Source organism: Cheilinus undulatus, linkage group 15, assembly GCF_018320785.1.
Source record: "Cheilinus undulatus linkage group 15, ASM1832078v1, whole genome shotgun sequence".
NCBI classification, from domain to species: domain Eukaryota; kingdom Metazoa; phylum Chordata; class Actinopteri; order Labriformes; family Labridae; genus Cheilinus; species Cheilinus undulatus.
In genome coordinates this window covers 14525205-14547889 of record NC_054879.1, presented here as the reverse complement: position 1 = coordinate 14547889, position 22685 = coordinate 14525205, and the positions used below count along the sequence as shown (strand labels likewise).

Below are 22685 nucleotides of genomic sequence, written 5' to 3'. Positions count from 1 at the left end.
GGTGTGATTGCAACACCTGAATTCAATAATGAACAGGCAAGGCCAAAAACTTTTGTCCACATAATTTGTTTTCATAAACATTGGCTCAATCACTGATTTACCTTTTTTTAAAATTTTTTTTTTAAGTCAGTGCCAGAGGTGTTATGTTTTCGGGTTCTTCTTCTGTTTGTCTGTCAGGGCTATTCTTGTCAAGCTGATACTCTTAAGAAAGTTTTGAAGGATTTTCTTCAGATTTTACACAATTTCAGCCTAATCCAAGGATGAACTGAAAACATTTTGCAGGTAAAAGGTCAACGTGAAATACCAGCACAGGCCTTCCTTTCCACTCTGCTTTCAATTTCTTTGTATACCTTGCAGGCAGATTTAACTGGCTCTAGTTTAAGATGTCAGGATGTGAGAATGTATTTTACGGTCGGACTGACAAACCTGCTACTTCAAAACAGCAATGTCAAGTCCTATGAATAATCCATTGAGACAGAAAGCACACAACAAGACAAACATGGCTTTAATTGTCAATCATCTTCTTCCCTCTGCTCCCCCTGGTGTTGCTATGGGCTGTAAACACTACATTTCACCTGCAGGGTGTTGTGGGTAATTGAGGCCAGGAGAAGCTGCGTTGAGAAGACATTTATAGGAGGTAGGCTTAATTCACCTTATCAGAGGCAGCAGACGTGGTGGAAGAGTCAGTTTAAGACGCTCTAATACCAGGACTCAGGGATGGCGTCTTAGACTACAGCTTCACAAACTCTCCTGGATAGCTATTTCACTGCAGATAATATCACACTCTGCTCTACGGCCACTCACAAGGCTCAAACGAAGCCTTTCTGCAGCCGGTTTGACTGACGGGGCCCTTGAAAGCAAACGCCCGCCGTATTCCTTATCTGCTGGAAGATGTAGCAACAGCTCTGTCTGAGGGTCATAACACATACGGTCCAGGGACGGCGAGAGTCCGGCTGCAGCGGAAAGTGTACGTTTTCAAAGGTGAAGTGTTGTGATTGAAAGGAAAGGTTGGCCGGGCGCAGGCTGAACCATGCAAATACTCTTCAGTACTAAAACACATTGTAGAAACAGATAGTTTCATTTCACAGGCTTACTGTGCAGCTCATGCAAAGCCCTTCAGTGCAAATCCTTCACCGTGTGGGGGATTGGAATGAAAATACACAGCCTCAATGTGACCTGTGTTTATAGGTGCAGCAGAGGCAGCACTATAGCGTAGAAAGCTTTATCATCTGGATGCAGATGCAGCCCTTAAACCATGCTTTTATTTAATTCTATTCTAAAATAAAAGCCTGTAACACCTATAGATGTCACCCTTTTTTAACCTTACAGCTTACAGGTCTGTGTTTTGTGTCTTCATACCTTTTATTCATCCATGGTGCTGTGTTACCTTTGTTAAACCATGGTCCATAAAACAGGATAGCTGTCCTGACATGCCAGATAGGCTGTTTCATATGGCAAAGGATGTTTTTCACATCCATCCAGGCAACCCTCCATAGTTGATGTTTGGGAAAGGCAGAACCTTTCAAAAAAATCTCATCAAATCTTAATCATTTTGGGCCAATTGGAGCAAATAAAAATATGACATGTAGGCATGCACTGCTCTGGGGAGTAAACTATATAACCTAAGCTCAGCAGGTAGCCATTATCATTGTTCACTATCAGTAGAGACGGTTGCTAAATTAAACTCTTGCTGAAGCCGGTCAAGAGAAAACCAAAAAAAAATCTTCAGTGTAGTTCTTTGCTCATCATTTGATAAAACAAAACTGTCCAGTTCTGATAAAACTGCTGCTATAGCTTTCCCCAAGCTAACTGCTTCATTGACCACCATTGTTAAGCAGCTTATGGTACAACTACACCACGCTGTGGCTGCAGCCTCTTTCTCTTCAAATGACACGAATCGGTATGAGCAGGAACAAGCGTTTCAGCTTGAGGTGTTGCAGGATGGACGGGCCCGCTCACAGATTTGTCTGGGCCCCTGACTAACCCAGTGAATGGGCTGTGATTTATTGATATCAGTGTATGTGTTGGATCAGTAGCATAGGTGTTAGCTATCCTTGCTAACAGTAACATCATTTTGGAGCTGAAAAGTGTGTCAAACTATTGTTGGGTCTGATGTGGAAATTACTTATTTGTACCACTTTATAACCTCTTTTAATCACTTTTTCAGCCCATTTTTGCCACTTTAATTTGCAACTTTTCATCAACTCTTCACATATTTTACCCATTTTGTCTCTTTCTACCCATTTAACTGCTTTTTACCACTTTTTTCTGCCATTTCTGCATCTTTTGCCCCTTTTCGCCACCTATTGTTTGTCTCTGTTAACCCCTTTTCAATGTTTAACCAGTTTCTGCCAATCTAAACCAATTTCCACCTCTTAAACCATTTTTGCTCCTTCATATCCTACTTTACCATCTTTTCGGCCAATTTTGCTTTTTGTTATAACCATTTCCTCCACTTTTTCTGCCCAATTTGCCTATATTAACCCACCTTTCAACACTTTCTGCCTCTTTAACCCATTTTCATTATTTTTTATGCTAAGTTTTGCTTTTTCTCTTTTAAAAGACATTAGGATTATGGTCTACCCCTCTACTTATTCAAAGCTTAATTTAATCATTTTGATGTAGCACCCCTACTGGCAACAGGAAGTGGCACAATTGGACCATTTCTTTATTGGTAAGGAATTTGGTATCACAGGAAGTCACTGTAACTCTTATTTGAAACGTCTGATTTGCAACAAATCTTACATGTATGATAAGGGTCTGCCTCTCCACATATTTAATTGTATTTTTCAATGAATTTTTGCTAATGTGCCACCTAAGAAAGCAGAAGCATCTCTAACATAAAATGTTCTGTTTTTTCTCATTTTATTTGATAAATAACAGCCCTTGGAACACCTAATTATTTCCACACTCCCATGGTTGCAACACACCCTGAAATGTGCAGGATTGCGAGTGCAGCCGTAATTCAGAGATGTAGGCAGCGAGAGAGTGGTGTTGCATGACATGTAATGATACCTGAAGCTAACATGCTGTTAGGACACAATGTCAGTCGTAATAAAGCCGATGTGATCTTGAGAAGCTGAGGTAGCACATACTGTGGATGTTTTCTGCTGCGTGGGGAAATTGCTGAGTCTTCAGGATTAGGGAAACAGAGAGTGACGGGGAGATCTGTGATCTTACATTGCCCCTAGATTTCATCATGGACTAGTGGACAGCTGTACCACAAATATTAGCTGTGCACTCAGCACTAGCTTCCCCACAAAGCTACTTTTTATTTCCAAAACCCTGAAAAATACTCAGTTGTAGCTGCTACCTCCACAGCTCAGCAGCAGAAATGTTTGGATCAATAACCATTGTCCATTACTGTCACCAGTTATGTAATAATAGTAGTATTTTGATCATGATGTTGGTGAGTGGATGCAGCCAAAAAACAAAAGAGAGCAAGGGCTGGAATAGAATTAAACACAGGATCTGCTGTTGTCGCACTGGTTTTCATAGAAGAAAGTTGTAGCACTATTAAAATGCATGCAGTGCTTACAGGATTACAGCCAACACTGCCGCTGAATTAAAAGTGTGGGCAGCAGGGGGTGACATGAACATGAGAGTGGGGTAATCCAAGAGGACCCGGTGGTAATCTGTCATGGCTGAACAGGCTGAAAATCATCAGAATTCCTTGACCAACCAGTGGTTCAGTGCAGCTATAGTAAATATATAAAGCATTTAAAAATACTCTAATGACATAAGCATGTGCTGATCATTTCTAGTGCAGAGTTCAAGGGTTGATGATTGAGTCTGATGTGTAGTCAAGCTTCTGCCATGAGTAGAAGTGATTCTATTCATCATGGAAAAAAGTCTATCTGTCTCTGTTCCTCTCTGACCTCTATTTTCTGTCTCTGTCTCTGCAGGACCTGGGCGGGGTCAGCCCTCCTCAGAGGAACTGGAAAGGGATTGCTATCGCTCTGCTGGTAATCTTGGTGGTCTGCTCCCTCATCACCATGTCTGTCATCCTCCTCACACCAGGTAACAGCCGCCACAGATTGTCCTCCGCTGTTTTTATATCTTGTGTTTGTTTCTTTCTCAGCGTTGGTTTTAAAATGCTGTTTTGGCTGCAGTGTTCAAGATTCAGGCCTGAAGAGTTTCATGATTCTACTCCAACAACTACTGAAGGAACAACATCGTTTAGTAAAAATGCAAATATATAGCATGCAAATAGCACAAGATTAGTCTAATACACTGCAACTATAGATATTTGTCAACACTTTGGGCCTTTTTTAAGAACTCTGAGGACAAAATGACTGACAGAAACAAAACATTTCAGATTTTTTAAGTAGGTGGCTTCAGACTAAAACCACAAACCTGCTGCAGGGAAACCTCAGAATGTTTCTCTGTCAACATGAATTCACAATGAGAATTTTTTTTTCCTTCAAGAGTGAGATAGCATTTAGAAACTAGAAAACAGGGTGACATCTACGGAACCACAATCAAAACATTTACATGGAGAGTTATGCAGATGTGCAGTTATAGCTCAGTTAGACTACTTAACCTGAAAAATCTGTTAGCTTACCGGTTGGCTGTCTGATTTTTTATTTTTTTTTATTTTTTATTTTTTTTTACGGTTCAGATATTTACAAAATGACTGTTCATAAGTGTACCATGTGCCGAACACCACCAGAGCTCTGATTTTCAGGATTCTAACCATGCGACTGAGTGGTTCCCACAGGGAGGTCATGACAGGGGGGGTGCGGCGCAGCACCCTAAGTAACACCAGATGATGACTTCAACATGTGGAAACAGAGCAGTTCATTGATGCCGCCTCAGATTCAACAATGTCATTGAGAGCCTTGGCCACATTTTTTCCTTTTGCAACATCCTACCTGTGTGAGATAGTTTTTTTTTCTGCTGCTGCTGCAATTAAGACAAATAAATAAATAAATAAAAATAAAACTGGACACCAAAAAATAAACTGAGACAGTCAGTCTCACAGCTGCACCCAGAACTCAGGAGCACCAAATAAGCCCATAGTTGTCATTGAAATTATCACAGGACTTATAAATCTTAAAGATGTTCATTAAGTTTTTATGTTCAGGAAATGTTCATCAAATGGTTCTCCAGAGTCCCAAAACCTTAGAAATGGTTTTGTAATCATTTCCAGACTGATGGATGTCAATGACTTTGTTTCTCACCTGTTGAATTTCTGTAGATGGCACCATGATGTGTTGCTTTTGAAGATCTTTTAGCCTACTTCACTTTGTCAGACAGATTCTATTTAAGGGATCTCTGGATTCAACAAGTCTGGCGGTAATCAGGCCTGGGTGTGGCTAGTGATGCTAAACTCAGCTTTCTAAAGAATTATGGTTAATCACAGTTTATTCATGATTTAACAAGGAGGGGCTATTACTTTTTCACATTGGGCCAGGTAGGTTTGGATGGCAAAACTGCATTTTGTTTTTACACTGGTTATCTATGTCTGTTATTAGCATTTGTTTGATGATCTGAAGTACGACAAATCTGCAAAAAAAAAAAAAAAAAAAAAAATCAGGAAGAGGGCAAATGCTTTTTCACAGCACTGTAGATGTGGTTTTACAGCCCTCAGTTTTACTGTGATACGTTAGGTCAGTCTGCTCCTCGAACACATCTTTCATTAAAATTAGAATCTGCAATGCTCATCTTAAAAGAGCACACTGACAGCATTAATGTTCAACGTTAGGACGGTCTCTCCTCCTCTTCTTCCTGGAGCCATTGTCACAGCCGGGGTTGGAAGACTACCCGGTTAAATAATTCTCTATAGTCATGTGACCAACATTTAAATTGAATTCTATTGTAAATAAAGTACCTGCTTCACAAATACATAAAGATTTACTCCTCTGAAATCATCAACTCACTGGCTGTGCAGCCGCAATCTCTCCCTGCGGAGTTTTTCCACGGTTGGTTAGACTTTCATTGCCTCCATAAACAAACACACAGTGTGGAGTTATCAAGGAAAGCCAATATGGCTGACATTCAAAATGACTTGGCCCTCTGTTTGTGCTCACAATCAGCAGCTGTCCTACTCAGAAAGAGCTCACCATTGGCATGCTGTCTGTCTGCAAACGCCATAACATTTCATAATTAAAGATGAAACATGTCCAGGGGCTAGAGTGGAGCAGCTTGAGGATTTTCAGGTCCACTAATGATCGTATTAATGAACAAATGAAACGTCATTCTCACAGTAAACATTGTTCCATCTGCATCTTCTTTAAATGTTTAAGTACCTTTGTGTAAATCTGGATTTTATGGACTATCAACACACCATCTGCTTAACAGATGGACTCCTTATTTTATTTTGGATAATAGATATATCAATTTAGACAGAAGTTAGGTGAAAAAACTTAATATTATAAACTTAATACATCACTTTATGGTCATAATGGGGACAAGCAGAAGTTTAGTCCCTTGCAGGGGTGATGACTAAAAGTCAACTTTTGACCATCATTCATCTCTCTAATTTGCTCTCTGTTGTTTCCTAGGAAAGCCAACACCATTTTCTAATGCTGAATGTTATATTTTAGCTACATATACATTGCACCAGTGGCAGCTGGTCAATAGGGGGCACTAGGGCACCGCCCCCCTATAAGTCACCACAAAGAGAGGACAGACCTTAAGTTCATTGAATAATTTTTCAAACATTTGCTAAAAAAATTATATGAATATAGATAAACTCTATCATGCGCCATATAAAAATGATTTAGTAAGAGATTCAAATGTATAACGTGCAATAAACCAGTAGATGGTGAACGTTCTAAGCATTTGCCTTTACTTCCTGTTCACTCATTTCCTCCCTAGGGTGCTTGGCTCCTGCGCCAACAGCCTTCCATAGACCTTCGTTATAAGCTGCACATGCACATTCGCTCCTCTTCAATACAAGATAGGAGCTCTGTGGGCGCTACATGACTGCGCCCTTGAAGGCATTACCACTGCGCCTGCGTTCATTGTTTAGCTCATAAAGAGATGCTAGGAAGACAGTTAGCAAAATGCAATAAGAACTCAGTGGAGAGTTTAAGAATAAGGAGGACATTAAAGGAGAAACTTAGAATTTAGAGCTTGGACCTGACCAGCCAGATATCAGGATGAAGCAACTAAGCTGTGACTAATATTAAGAAGTAAGTAAATCAATCAATAAATAATAGTTTTGTGGGTTTAAGCATTTTTGCTGCATTGAGATCTGGTATATACAGCATATTTTTCTACTCAACCAGTCACTATTGCAGCAGTGACTACTTGCACCTTATGCCCTTTGTAGATTTTTCTATTTAAAATAAACATTCAATCAGCTCTTTAACATAATTTTGTCATGTACTGAGTTGATTTGTGATAATGTGTGATAAGTTAAATTAAGTTGACTGTGATAAGAGTTAGCTACTTGTGGCTGCTGATGACCCTTATTATAGCCGTCTTATTTTAATATTTGTTCACCAACCAAACAAATGCAGAAGAAAAAAAGTCATATTAATATAACTTGCCTCTCTGTGTAGTAACATCTTTTGATGTACCTTACATACATAACATATCAAATTGGGATTTTGTTGTCGCCCCTCCTGAAAAAAAAAAAAATGCACCAGCCACCACTACATTGCATTTTAACATACTGTATAGTTAGAGGTGTACACCAGAAGATGCAAACCACTCATTAGCAAGAAGAACAGGAGGGCCAGGCTGGAAGTTGGCAAAAAGTACAGAGATGAGCCTCAAAAATTCTGGGACAAAGTTTTCTGGACTGATGAGACAGAGATGAGCTTTTACCAAAGTGATAGAAAGGCTAAAGTTTGGAGAAAAGTTTAGAATCTGCTCATGATCCCAAACATACAAGTCCATCTGTGAAACACAGTGGAATGTCACGGCTCAGGCTTGCATGGCCTCTTCTGGGACGGGCTCATTAATCTTCATTGATGATGTAACACATGATGGTAGCAGCAAAATGAACTGAATTTAAAGAAAGATGCAATTAAACTGATTGTGCGATCCTTCATCATGCAGCAAAGTAATGACCCAAAACCACAAAGGAGTTCATCAGGGACAAGAAGTGGAAGGTTTTAGACTGGCCAAGTCAATTTCCAGACTTAACCCCTGGAGCAGTGGTTCTCAACTGTTGGAGCCTCGGATCCCACAATCAACTCCTTAGTAAGAGATTGTGAAACCAATTTCTGATATTTTTGACCAATCAGATACATCTAATGAAAAATAATACAGATTGGACCTCAGACAGTACCAAACATGTGACAAGTTAAATAGAAAGCACCAAACAAGCATGTCTTAAATGAGTTTTAATGGCTTTTTGGCTCACTTTTTATCTCCAGGCACACAGTTACAACCCCCTAAAGAGGGCTCTGCAACCTGCATTTGGGCCCCGACCCACCAGTTGAGAAACAGTGCCCTAGAGCATAAATTTTGCCTGCATCACAAAAGAAGAATACACAAGTTTTATGATGTCAGTGGATCACAGGCTTACTGCAAGCAAAGAATTTACAACTAAATAATAAGTCTTATGCATTTTAATCTATTTTAAGTCTACCTGTTCCAGTGCTTTACTTTGTTCCATTACAAATGTAAATACCTTCCAGATGTAAATACCTGAAGCAGAAATTAAGGAATTGGCTTAGCTGTTCCAATACTTTCAGAGGGGAGTGTATCTGTCATGGTCTAAATGCAGTGTTACCATTCTCACTTAACTCTATACTGAAGCCCAGCTTCAACCCAGACCCCTGCTGATACAGAGTGTTCCCTCAGCACCTGTTAACATTGCTTAAAAAGTTGATCAATATTTCAGGGAAAATATTTTCATGCAATTTTAAATAACATTTAAAGTATATTTACCTTTTCAAATATCATTCATGTACTGTCAAAGCAAGAACATTTTAAATTCAGCACTCCAAGGATGTTTTGGAGACATTTCTGAAGTGAATGGGGATTGCATATTCTGCCACAAAGCATTGTAAAATGTTGCCTGAATAAAAGAAGAAAAATGTTCCTGGGAAGATTTTGACATTGTGTTTTGGATCGGATTCAGGCTGCAGATTACAGTTTTTTCATAAAATGTTCTAAGTTACTAAGTTGCATGATAACAAAGAAAGAACATTATGCAAGTAGCATATTGACAATGTTTTCAGAATTTTAGCAGACTAATATTAGAGTACTTTTTCATACATAATATTCCTGCAATGCAACATGATAACAAAGGAAGAACACTGTCAAAGTAGCAGTTTGTTTCAAGGATGTTACCAGACCCTATATCACATTTAGTTTTTCCTAATAATTCGTTCCTGTGACGCCACATAATGAAGAAAAAAGAAACATTGGCAAAGTAACATTTGAAAAAGTTTTCAGGATAGGCGCTGGTCTAGCTGAGTAGAGCAGGCACTCATATAAGGCTGTAGTCCTCAACACACTGGTCACAGGATCCATTCCTGGTCTCGGCACTGTTTGGTGCATGTCTCCCCCCACTCTCTCTCCCTAAATGTCCTGTCTCTCTTCAGCTGTCCTATCAAAATATTAGCTAAAAAGGCCAAAAGTTTTTAAGAAAAGAAAATGCTTTCAGGATATTTCTAGACTTTATATTAAAGTACCTTTCAAACATAAAATGCACCCAGAATTTTTCATGAAAATATCTTTAACACAGTAATTTAATTTGAGGCTGTTACTAGAACTTATTTCAAAATACTTTTATGAAAATAAAAAGTTTCAAAATTGTTTCAGATTTTTAAAAAAAATATTATTAATATCATCAACCGGGTATTTTGAAAATGTGTTGTATAAATTACCAGTCCAAATATAACAGCATACTTTTTCAGAGAGAAATTGTTCCTTACATGTCGCATGCTGGAAGGACATTGTCAAAGCAGCATTTGAAAACATTTTCAGGCTGTCATTAATCATTCTGATCACAAGATGTTTTTTAAATGCTCCTGTGGTTTTTTAAATGTGTTTTTATTAAACCACACCTTTGATACCTATATACAGGAAAAATATGAGGCAACTAAGCATCTCCTGGTTTGTTTTTTGCAGCTGACAACCAGGCTGGAAGCGACACCAAACTGACAGTGGAGGATCTGTTCAAACCTGAGTTCAAAGTCCACGACCCTGAGGCCAAATGGATTAATGGTGAGTAATCCACAACTCAGTGTACCTGCAGGAAGTCAGAGCTCTCCTGTTAAATCCCTCAGATGGATGGAAATGAGTCTGTAACGAAAAGGATGAAATAAACATGAAAAATGCAGGATATTTATTCACAAACTGCAGCCCTAGTTGGTGTACTATGAAGAGCATTCAAAACAGTCAGGTCATAATGTCAAAACTGTATGAGGCTGGTTTTTTTTTATGGTTTAGGCTAGGCCCCTTATCTCCAGCGAAGGCCAGTCTTAATGCTTCAGCATACCAATAGTTTGAGGAAGGCCCTTTTCTATTCAATCACGACTATGCCTCATTGCACAAAGCATGGACTATAAAGACATGGTTTGATGAGTTCGGTGTGGACTGGTCAGCGCAGAGCCCTGACCTCAACCACATAGAGCACTTTTGGGATGAACTAGATAGGACATCACGAGTCACTTCTCGTCCAGCACCAGTGCCTGACCTCATAATTGCTGTACAGAATGAATGGTCACACATTCCCACACACTCCAAAATCTTGTGGAAAGCCTTCCAAGAAGAGTGTTATAACTGCAAATGAGGGGGCAACTTTGAATACGATGTTATTACAGTCCCTGTTGGTGTAATGTGAGGCGGCTGAACACTTTTGTCCATATAGTGTATTTGGCGTTGTCGGCAGGATGAAGCTGGTATGATTTCCAAAGAAATTCTATTAGTTTCAACATTAAATATCTTGTCTTTGTGCTATATTCAAGTTTGTATATGTTAAAAAAGTGTTTGTAAATCACAGCTTTTTTGGATTGAGTGTTCATAAATAGAGAAAAGGACCGTCAGTTTACATGGTAGTTTACATGAAAAGACAACTTTGGCACACATTCTGTGGTAGAGTTTATTAAGAGACATGTTTTCCACATATCTATCCACCTGTCAGTGTTCATTTTGACAGTTATTTTTAATTTAAGTCTCAGTCATAGTCTTTAAATGAAGTATATTTTAGTTTTTGTCACATTTAAGTCATTTCTACTCTTTATAGCAGAAATCATCAACTGGTGGCCTGGGAGCCACATCAGGTCCCCCACATCTTCCAATCTGACCCCTAGAACATTATCAAATTCAGAACAATTAAAATGTCCTTATTCCATTAAAACAACACCAAAAATAATTCAGACTGAATGAGTTCCAGCAAGAATGACTTTATGTTTTATCAGTTTTTCCAGAAACCCATCCTTCAGCTGTTACAAGCAAATATAATGCATATTAAACACAGATTTATCAGTCCATTCCTGATAAAACTGTAGTTTCCTATGTCAACATTCAGCTTCAGGGGTTTTGGGAGTATAATTTGGGGTTTTTCACATACCTCCACACAGCATGTAAGTATCAAACCCAGTGAAGGACAACATGACAGCCACAGAAATATGCTGCTAAAATATCTCAATCGCCCTCTTGTGGTTGGCTGTGATATAGGGACTTATCTCACTGCTAAAGCAAGTTTATTTTGTTTATTTGAAAGTTCGGCCCCCATAGTGCCCGTAGAGGAAAAAGCTGGCCATTTTCCAAATGTGGTGATGATCACTTCTTTATAGTATTAGTCTATCAACAGTCGTCACATTTTAGTCTCTACTTTTAGTTTCAGTCATTTATTCTCTTGCCTGAATCTGGTGCCAAATCATGTTCAATGCACCCTGCCAAGCCTGGGGTCCCTGCTTTCTACAGCTGAGAGGTGGAGGAGATACAGATGCTTTGCATTTTGACAGATTTACCCACATTGGAATGTCTGAAAAAACTAAATTACATTTCAGTCTAGTCAAAGTCATCTTGACGAAAATTAAACGTACTTTTTGTCAATTTGGCCATCAAAGATCTATTTTTGGCTAGTCTTAGTCCAGTGTTTGTCATGAAAAAAGGCTCTCAATTAACAATTTTAGTTATAGCTTTAGATGAAATGAACACTGCCACCTGTCCTTCGTAGAGCTTGAGTTGCTAGCAGACGGTTGAGCATGATGTAGTGAATTCATAAAGGTATTGTTTTGTTTGGGGTATAGACTTTTAAAGTAGACAAAAGATACATGGAACTGTTTGTGAATATATATCAGTGCATGACTCATCCACTGCAGCCACATTCAACAGTATAACAGATACAATCTAACATAATCCCTGTTTTTGAGTCCCATTCAGCCTAAATGGTTCCTGGTCTGGCGGAGATGTCTCTTACAGCATGCAGAATCCTTGATCATAGATCTGTCAACCAATGGGCTCTAATGAGGCTTATATATGTTTTATGTGCTGGTCGAAGCTGTCATTTGGATTTCTTCCCTGCTTGTTCTACAGAATGATAAAATCAGGCCTGGCTTCATGCTTCGGTACATGTTTATAAAAATCACAGCCCAGCTCTAACCTGACATGAATGACGTGTGCTTGAGTCCTGAGCGTGCTTTGCAGAAAACAAACAACATCTCTGCTTTTGTTGAGCTGACATGCCTGTGTGCCGTCTCTTCTTTGTTACTGACACTCACTAAAGACGCCTGTTCAGATTTAAACAAGGCTGCCATCCTTCACCCCAGCTTTACCTTTTGCATGTAGTTATGCAAATCCAGATGTTTGGATGCATTTTGGATCTCCTTATTTACATTGCATTGATTCCTTATTTGCTAGAAGGGGATCATATGTTAAGCCTGGGAGGCTTTGGCTGGAAATAAACCACATCAAGTGAAGTGCAAGAGAATCTGATTAGGGTTTGCTTAGAGAGGAGGAATATAACGATACCTCAGAGGGAAGGAATGGACAGGATTGTGTTGTTCCCATCGTCTGTTTGTGGATTAGTGTGTTTGTTTTGGCTTTCCGTTTCGTTGCCCGTCAACTGTGTGACTCTCAGTCCACGCTCGAGGGCAAGTGAAAGAGGCCAGTCCTTTCTGTCCATCAATATTTCATTCCTGGGTGACATTTTTCCACTATCTTCACAACGCCATCTCATTCCCTGAGCTGACCTCAGGCTAGACAGAGCGAGCGCGGCTGTTGTGCGATGAGCCAGTCAGAAAAGTCGGCTGTATAGGCCGGGTTTGTGGATGGATGGGGCAAAATAGACCCCAGACAAATGGGAGAAGATAACAGACAGACGGGCGAGAGGGAAGATTGATCACCAGGATTTGGAGCAAAAATTAGATTTTTTTTTTTTCAAAGTCAGAGGCTTTGGAGGTTTTGGCTTGAAAGTCTTTCATCTCTGTCGACATTAGAGATAATCTGAATGGGTGCATCATGGGAGTCGATATAAAGTCCAGAGCAAATTGGATGGAGTTTCATTTAAAACTTTAGTAACACAGAAACAGAGCTGTCATCAGGCCTCTGTTTATCAAATTGGACTAAAGAAAGAACATGGGTATTTCCACATAAGAGAGAATTAAGGAGAAACAATATTACATGGATGTTTTCTACAACTTCAGTTTACAAGAAGTTGAGACATTTTACCATTTCATGAAAAATGTTAGCTCATTTTGAATTTGCAGCAGCACATCTCAAAAAAGTAGGGACAGAGACATCTTTACCATTTACATCCCCTCTTCTTTCAACGACAGTCTGTTGGGAAATGAGGAGACCAGTAGCTGGAGTTTTGTGAGAGGAATGTTGCTCCATTCTTGTCTGATATAGGATTTTAGCTGCTCAACAGTCCTGGGTCTTCTTTGCCTGCTTTTCTATCTTATGATATTCCAAATGTTTTCTATTGGTAAAGGTCTGGACTGTAGTCAGGCCAGCTCAGCACCTAGACTCTTCAACTGTGAAGCCATGCTGTTGTGATGGATGTGGTATGTGGTTTATTATTGTCTTGCTGAAATGGTCAAGGCCTTTCCTGAAAGAGACATTGTCTGAATGGGATTATATGTTGCTCTCTAACCATTATCTACATTTTAGCATCGATAGGGCCTTTTCAGATCTGTAAGCTGCCCACGCCATAAGCACTAATATAACCCCACACCATCAGAGGTGCAGGCTTTTGAACTGCATGCAGTTGACAAGTTGGATAGCCCCTGTCCTCCTTAGTTTGCAGAACATGGCACTCATGGTTTCCAAAAAAAGTTCACAATTTTGATTCATCTGACCACAGAACAGTTTTCCATTTTGCCTCAGTCCATTCTAAATGAGCTGACAGTGGTGTTTCTGGATGGTGTTCACATCTGGCTGCTTCTTTGCATGATACTGCTTGAACTTGCATTTGTGGATGGCTCAGCAAACTGTGTTGACAGACAGTGTTCCAGTACAGAATCATGCCTGTTTTTAATGCAGGGCCGTTGCATAATGCAGATCATGAGCCTCCAAAATTGACCTTTGACCTTGTCCCTTGTAAACAGAGATTCCTCCAGATCTCTGATTTTTTTTTTATGATACTAAGTACTGTAGATAGTGGAACATTAAAAGTTTGCAATTTTACACAAGAGACCATTTTTTTTCCCTAAAACTGTTTCACATGTTTTTTTTTTTACATGCAATTTTAGAAAAAGTTGAACCTCAGCCCATCTTTACCTTTGAGAGACTCTGCCTCACTAAAATGCTCCTTTTATACCCAGTCATGTTACTGACTTGTTGCCAATTAACCTAATTTGTGGCAAACTGCTTCTCCAGCTGTTCAGTAGTACCACTTAATTTTACTGCCTTATGTTGCCCTGTTCCTACTTTTTACCTCCGCCAAGGAGGTTATGTGATCGGCAGGGTTTGTTAGGGTGTTTGTTAGTTTGTTAGCAACATAATTCAAAAAGTTATGGATGGATTTTCAGGAAATTTTCAGGAAATGTAGGAAATGGCATAAGGAAGAACTGATTAGGAGTGATCCGGATCACCGTCTGGATCCAGGAATTTTTTAAAGGATTTTTTACTATTGGGAGATAAGGCTAATGGTGGAGGTCTGCGCTCCCTGAGTGCTTTTCTAGTTTTAATGTTTTGCTCAGTTTCGACATCTGATATGTTTTAATGTTCTATTGTGGAAAAAGATATCAGTTAATGAGAATTACAAATCATTGCACTCTGCTTTTATTTACATTTTACATTGTGCTCCAACTTTTTAAGAATTGGGGTAATACATCTCATAGTAGTAGGTATGACATTTAATTCACATCCAAATATATGCAAATTACATAAGTGTTTAATCTCAAGTCAAAATGACACATTCTGCAAACCAGTTTCACTTCTAATGGTGCAAAGTTGATTTGCAGAATGTGGCTAACGTTAGCTGTGCTAGCACTGTCAGCTTCCTATCCCCTATGCACATTATGATCCACATTGCTATGTCAGGTGTAAAAGATGCTAAACTAGCGTTTCTACTAGATGCTATCGATGCTAGCAGTTCACAGTTGTTTACATCAGATTAAAGAGCAGCATGGTGCTAGTTATTAAGAGCAACTGTATGGGCTGCTGATGACTATGTTACAGTTTAAACAGTTATCATAATAATCACCATTTAGCCAGCTAATCATGTGCATCTTTACTACCTACTCCATGAACAACCCTACTAGTCTGAAAGATTTCGTAGACAATAGTTAACCAGACATTTATGTGTCCTTGAATAATTTCTAAGTCAAAGGGGCCCTGATTTAGCATTATAGATGGATGATTGCTCAGTGATTCAATAGTTACATGTCCATGTCTCTCCCAAAGCCAGACTATTACAGGAGATAGTTCACCTGCTAAACACTGCTTTGACAGCAGGTGTAACCTCCGATTACCTGTGGTTAGCACCGGTGAATAAGCATTGACCTGACCATTCTCATTAAATCAGTCACATCATTTCACAGTGCTCTGTGTCTGAATTCAACATTCTTCATCTCTAATCTGCTCAAAAACAAGCATCAATTTACACAGCCTCCTCCCCCTGCAGTGTTGTCTGACATCTCTGCAGTGCTACATTCGATTCGTTGTCATCGTGACAAGGTGTGGCTGTTACTGATGAAGATCTGCACCCGGATTAAAGCGAGACATCTGCTCCATGTTGTGGACAGGTGCATTAAAATGACACGCACGCTTCTCTCCAGCTGTTGGGAGAAAGTCACATTCAGCTCCTGCCACACGTGATGCGGAGAGCGTCACTCTCCGTCAGCCATGCTGCACCCTCCCACAGTCTGTCATTGACAATCTGCAGAGAGGAGGACGTCATATCGTGTTCCTGTTGGCTCAGAGGGGAGAAAATAACACACCACTTGGTTTGCTTAAGCTCTCAAAGCTAGAAATTGTTCACTCAATAGCTCAATAGGCAGTGAGTGAAGTTGAATGGCACTTCACTGCTGTTTACTTTCTACACAGACAACATTTAATCTCAACGCTGTAGTCTTAATCAAAAATGACCCTCTGCCTTTAACACCAATTGGCCTCTATTATACACAGCATAAATAAGAGTTTCACAGCTTATGCTTCATGTAGGAAAATGTGATGTTCTTTTTTCTATCAATCATTTCTCTCGTTGGAGTCTAAAGGTTTATTCAGAGCATAGCGAGTTTCAAAAGCAGTGCAATCAAATGTATAATCTGTGAAAAGATGAGCTTTCTGTGGTGAAACAAATGAAAGGATTTAAGCTGAAAATATTTCAGTTTGATCAAAATATGTGGAAAAAAAAGGGCTTGTCCTAAGGCTGTATGACTCAACTTCATCACATTTGGAGACAAGAGAATACAAAAGAAGCAGAAATGTGAGGATAAAATGGAAAGAGCTGGAGTTTTGAGTTAGTCTGGCGATTAATTCAGAGGCTGAGCTTTCAATATAGATACCAGTGAGATCAAATAGATAATTTTTCAGAGCAGTGAGATCTGAGGACTGATGAGTGAGGACACAAGACAGCAGGACTTCTTAAAGTAACAAAAAGACACCCCCTTTATTGGATATCACTCACTGATTGGACGCTGCAGCACAGCAGACTTCACTTAACTGCTCCAGAGAAGTTTTCATCTTTGTATGTTTAATCGGCACCGTTTGGGAATCCTTCACAGTCTGGGAATACAAAGATTGCCATAATAATGTCTGAATATTAAGTACATAAATTATTGTAAACTTGGGGATTGTTTAAACGCGAAAAGACATTTTTAAAAACCTGGCTGCAGCCCTGCTCACATGCAGTAAAGTGGCCAAACTTTTGAACACCCAATCAAGGACTTGAAGAGTAGGAGCTCTTTAAGTTATCTCTGCAGTATGGCAGCCAACTGTTAGCATACATGAACAGCATCAGAGCCGATGACACATGCCTGTGACTCAGAGGCTAGCAGTTGGTAATGACACACTGATTGATTCACACATGCAGACAAGTCAGTGTTCATTTCAGACAGCTGGTGCACTGATTTTGTTGTTCTTTTATGTTGCAAAGTCAATAACACATAGTACTGTTACCTCTGTCTCATGCATTTCATTCAGGTGAGTCTCCGTTTTTAGAAGCCGTTTGGTGCCATCGCGATGTCTTAGTGGATTTAAAGAGGTAGCGAGTCCAACGGTGGGATAGAAAACCTCCCTTATGGAGTCTAGACACTGGTGATGAAGAGGGGTGCTGGTTGTGATGCGGGCTGACCTTGACACTGATGATCTGGACAGGAGGGGACTGGGGTGAAGGGGTTGTTGCATGAATCAGCACAGATGACAAACTGACTCCAGCAGAGAGGAGAGATGACTCAAAGTTTGGCAGCGCCAAGATGATTGGTTCATAGAGGTCATGCCTAAATCTGCAAGAGCAAGCACCCATAATCAGCTGATCACCAGAGCTGGAAGGAGAACGAGTGAGCAAAGTGAGCTTGAAAAAAAGGGTGGTAAAGCTGGCAAAGATGTTATGATAAACCAAAGAAGCAAGACAATGCTAAATCAAGCTCTTATTGTGAAAAGCACAAACCCAACACAGACTTATACTTTGTTTATCTTACCTCTGACATGTTATAGCAGTGTGGAAAAAGGCTTCACTAAAAGTAGAGGTTTAGAGAACAGCTTAATTAGATGGAGGCATTTCAGCTTGTGGCTTTCACAGGGTCATCAAGACACAGATTGCAAACATATTCATACCAGTATGAACTTTGGCTAAAATAAAGGAAATACATGGCTCTCTATTTTTAATTTTCCTTGCCATGCTAAGAGCTATGTATTGCACAGGTGAGCCTTCTATTCTCTAGATTCTCACACAGGCAATCTGAAAACGCTGAGATGTTAACAGCCAAAATGAAAATCAAGTCCTGTTTCAGCCAAGATGCACATGTGTGCAGTCTGAACATCATCACAAACAGTTATGAATAATTTCAGCAAGGATGAACACTCTGGTTGAGTAAAATTATTGCCTTACCTCCCTTCTTTGGTCGCTCTGTCCTCTGCCACTGTCCTCTTCCATCTCTTAGCATCAGCCATTATCAAACTATGAAGACGGGCCAACTGGCTTCTTATTAGCTGATGGCTGGTGTGTGCACCAGCAATCACAAGCCATACACACTTCTTGTGAAAGAACTGTGGCCCTCTGCCAAAGTTACATAGTACTAAAAGCAGGTGGTCATGACACTCTTTGGGAATCAAGTAGACAGCATCCTCCCTTTTCAAAGCTGCTGTCAGAAGTATAGAAGTAACAAATTTGGGAAACAGAACTGCCCTATTCCCATTTCCCTTTTGCTGCCACAGGGAAAAAAACAGCAGTTTCTGTTTCTCTCCTACTTATGGGCAAAGCTGCCCATTAGAGGAAGGTAAGCATAGCTGTGTTGTGCAGGTTTAGCTAATTTATGAAGCTATTGAGATGGCACAGAGGACAGCTTTAATGATGTAGAGTTATCCTCATTTTTTTTATTTTTGGATGAAAGGGGCAAAAACAACAGAGCCAAATATTAGTTCATAAGCTAGTGTTACATTGTTCTTTTCAATGTTTTATGCAGCATTACGCACAGCCTGTAGCATTGTGCATGAGCATTTAAAGAGCTGTGAATGTTATCAGACCGGTTATTGGGCTGCAATATTGCACATTATGGTTAAACCTGGCTGTGGAATGACAGCTGAGTCAACACATTTTAAGGCAGGCATACAGCCACTGTGTAGAACTAGTAGGGCCCTTATGAAATTATTTTGATTCGAGGCAATGAAAAGTACTCTAAAGTGTTTATTTTCTCAGTAGGTATCGTTGCACCCAACACTGACTATGAGACAACTTTGAAGCAATGACTTTAAGGTTGAAAAGTTAAATATTATTGCTTTTGAACTACAACACATAAGAAATACAATGTTGACACCATCAACCAAACACAGTATTTACACCTCACAGACATAAAGGATTTACCAATCCAGACGCCATGGAGATGCTTTTATCCCATCATCTCTCCGCTTTTCTCACAGCAGTGCAGCCTGGATAAACAAATAATGTGATCAGATTGTACAGCTATCATCCTTTCAGTACAAAGTGTTTTATAACTTCCTAAGTCTTTATCTATCCTCTGATTGGGCAGTAATATTGCTACTTTTGCTGCAGACATTAGCAGGGCTCCATCCGACATGATGTCTGCGGTGAAACTGGTGCTTCCTTCTGATGGTCCAGCAGTGCACAAACATAGCATGTGTTTTTTAAAGGTGTAAATTCATAGTTAAACATTCAAAACAAAACATTTAGACTGGGATTTAGGAGTAGATTGAAGCAGACATATTGTAGGATATGGGTCTGTTTTGTGCAGATATGCATGCAGCCAGGTGTAACTCCCCACTCATTGCTCACTTCAATAAATGGTCAGTGCTATGATAATCTCAGCGGATCCATTATTGAGCCTTTAGTTGTCGATACTGTTTACCTCGTACAAATTACCGCTCCACTTCTCCCAATCAGCAGCTCGACCCGTCAGCTCTCTACTCTGACTGCGATAGGATTCATCTTTTTTATTACCTAAAAAGCAGGCTGGTTTCTGACAGATTAATAAATCCCTGCTGCACTGTTTGGTTTCAGGAGCGGCTCTCAGAAATAAACACGTATAATTATGTGAGAATTAAAGCTGTTGAAAATCTGGACTTTAATGGAGTGTTCAAAAAAAAACTGCAGTGTGAGATGGAACGATCATTATGTCTGAGTGTCTCTCTGCAACACATTATAGCTAATGACTCTTTATGAAATGTGTTGTTTTGGTAATAATGACTTTATAATTCATTCATTGTTTTGTACCTGTGCTGCAGTGCTCACACTGTTGACTTTGATTAGGGACTTCTATTTTTTATAGTTCTTTTGCCTAGCAACAGTGTTTTTTACACATGACTGATTGCAGGAACATATCCCACATATTCTGAGAATAAATCAAACAGGAAATTCAGCATTACACTAAAGTGTTAGACTTTATGAGCATGAGAGCTTTGAGGGAGTTACATAAAATTTTGTGTGTAAGATGACCTTGCAATACTTATTTTCATCTGAATGGTCTGCATCCTATCCCAACTTTCTCTGCCACTTCCACTCACTGCACCAGACCTGACCGGATTAAAAATTCATCATTATCATGCTCTACTCAGAGCATGCGGAAATAAAAACAAAACAGACAAGACCTGCCTACCAGCACTGCTTTTAATCCGCTTTTCACCCTTATTAGATCATAACCATGCATGTAACAGAATCAGGGAGTATATCTTTAAGTAAATAAAGCCTTTTGAGTTCTGGTTTGAGTGAGTGACAGACAGAGTAGGGCAGTGAGCTGTGAGTGTGCTTCTTAGCAATCACTGCAGGCTGAGAGGTCAACTACAGTATTATAGCTAGTAGATGCACAAACTCCTTATGGTGAGAATGCTTTAGGCGTGTAGGGTGCTCAGGATTCATCACGCCACAACCAGGGGCTGAAGGGCTGAGCTTGATGCATGTTGACATACTTGACAGCAAAGGTCAAGCTCTGCTCACCTCTTTTGTCTGGGCCTTTTCACACCTGCTAATATACACGTAGACCACACAACGAGGGGCTCTTGGCTGCACTACTTCCTGATGGTGCCCCAGGCCGTGCTTACTCACCACATCCACCCCTTACTCCACCCTAAAGGTGCTGACTTAGTTATTTTTTCACCATATTATAATTTTTTTCCCCTGCCCCTGGCATTGTCAGGGACATTCAGAGCATGACCAGGGTTGTGTCAATTCTCCTTACTGCCTGCTATCTACGCTTTACTTCAGCCTCTATTTTTGGCCCAAACATGAACTGTAGCTACACAGAAAGTTGAACAAAATGGAGGACTCCTCACGTAGGAGGACTGTTTTATAACTTTTTTGGGAAAAAATGCAACATAAATACTGAAGCAATTTATATTCCAGACTAAATAGAATTTTCTGAAAACCCTCAGGAGTTGTTGTTTCTGATGCATTTGAAACATTCAGCACTAGTTTTAATGCAGTTCACATTTTTTAAGAAAACAGGTTTTCTGAAGTATTGAAAACTGTCTATTGCAATTTTCTCATTAAAATTTTGGTTAAATATTTTGAAAGTTTGAATGAAGCCATTTCATCTTTTGAAACTTACATGGGGATACATGGCAGGGAGGGGTTGGTACTGTTGCCTCATAGGTTACTGGAAGGTTCATAGTTCAAATGCTGATAGGACAGGGCCTTTTTGTTTGGAGTTTGCACGTTCTCCTTATGCATGTGGGGGTTCTCCCTTGGGGCTCTGTTTTTCTACCACAGTCCAAAGATAAGCTTGTTTGGTTGAATGGGACATATTTCGCTAAAATCACTTTTTCAGGCTTTTCTAACAAAAATATGTACCCCTGGCCTGCCCACAATTCCCTCAAGTACCAGAAAAATTAATTCCCATGCTCCTCTGATTTCTCCACCTTTCAGAAAATGTGTGGTGAAACAAGCCATTCTCAGATTTTCCCCTCATGACTTCAAGAGGTGAGTAAGCACTGCCCCCAGGTTTGGTTGGCCCTCCCCCTCTTCCTTTCTGCCGCCAGCTGAGAGGAGGATCAGGAGAGCCACATCCATTTCCTGAGAGGGGTGTGGTCAGGGGCGGAGTCAGACAGCTCAATAACATTTAAAGCGACGGACACAGAAACAGCTCGTTCTGAGCAGAGCTGACACAGAGGTTTTTTTTTTTTTTTTTACATCAACAAAAATCCAATACTGGGGTGTATTTTTCAGCAACAAACTTCACAGGCATGTTTTGGGGACCTCTGAGACCAAAATGAACTTGTCTTCAGAGGGGAAAATATGTCCCCTTTAAATGGTGATTTTAAATTGTCTGGAGGTGTGAGTGTCCATATTTCTCAGCATATGTCAGCACTGCACCCATGGGAGTCTCCTTTATTTGTCAAAATTTACAGTCTCGTATCGATGCATCCTTGGGCAAGACATTTAACCCCAAATTGCTCCCACTGCTGCATTTGTGACAATTATTGTGTAGGGATGCAAATAAAAGTGATAAGTTAATACTGATAGCCCTCTGCCATCAGTGTGTGAATTAGGAGTGAGTGGCTATGTGTGACCTGTGAGTAGTCAGACAACTGGAAAAGTGCCATTCATGTTAAGCCCATTTATCAGTGAAGGGGCTTTTATAAGAAGTTTTATAGTAAGCAAAAGCACCATTTGGGGCACCCGCTGATCACATCTAATGCTTATTTTTGAGCTT

The 22685-nt window shown here is 39.9% G+C and overlaps 1 protein-coding gene across 1 annotated transcript in view; it reads left to right on the top strand.

Annotated features, from left to right (window-relative positions):
• LOC121523123 (inactive dipeptidyl peptidase 10-like) overlaps nucleotides 1-22685 on the top strand; it is a 175310-nt gene that overhangs the window by 42161 nt on the left and 110464 nt on the right. The window contains exons 2-3 of the mRNA XM_041807896.1: nucleotides 3906-4020; nucleotides 10039-10134. Of these exons, the coding sequence (XP_041663830.1) occupies nucleotides 3906-4020; nucleotides 10039-10134 (211 nt within the window). The remainder of the gene's footprint in view (nucleotides 1-3905; nucleotides 4021-10038; nucleotides 10135-22685) is intronic.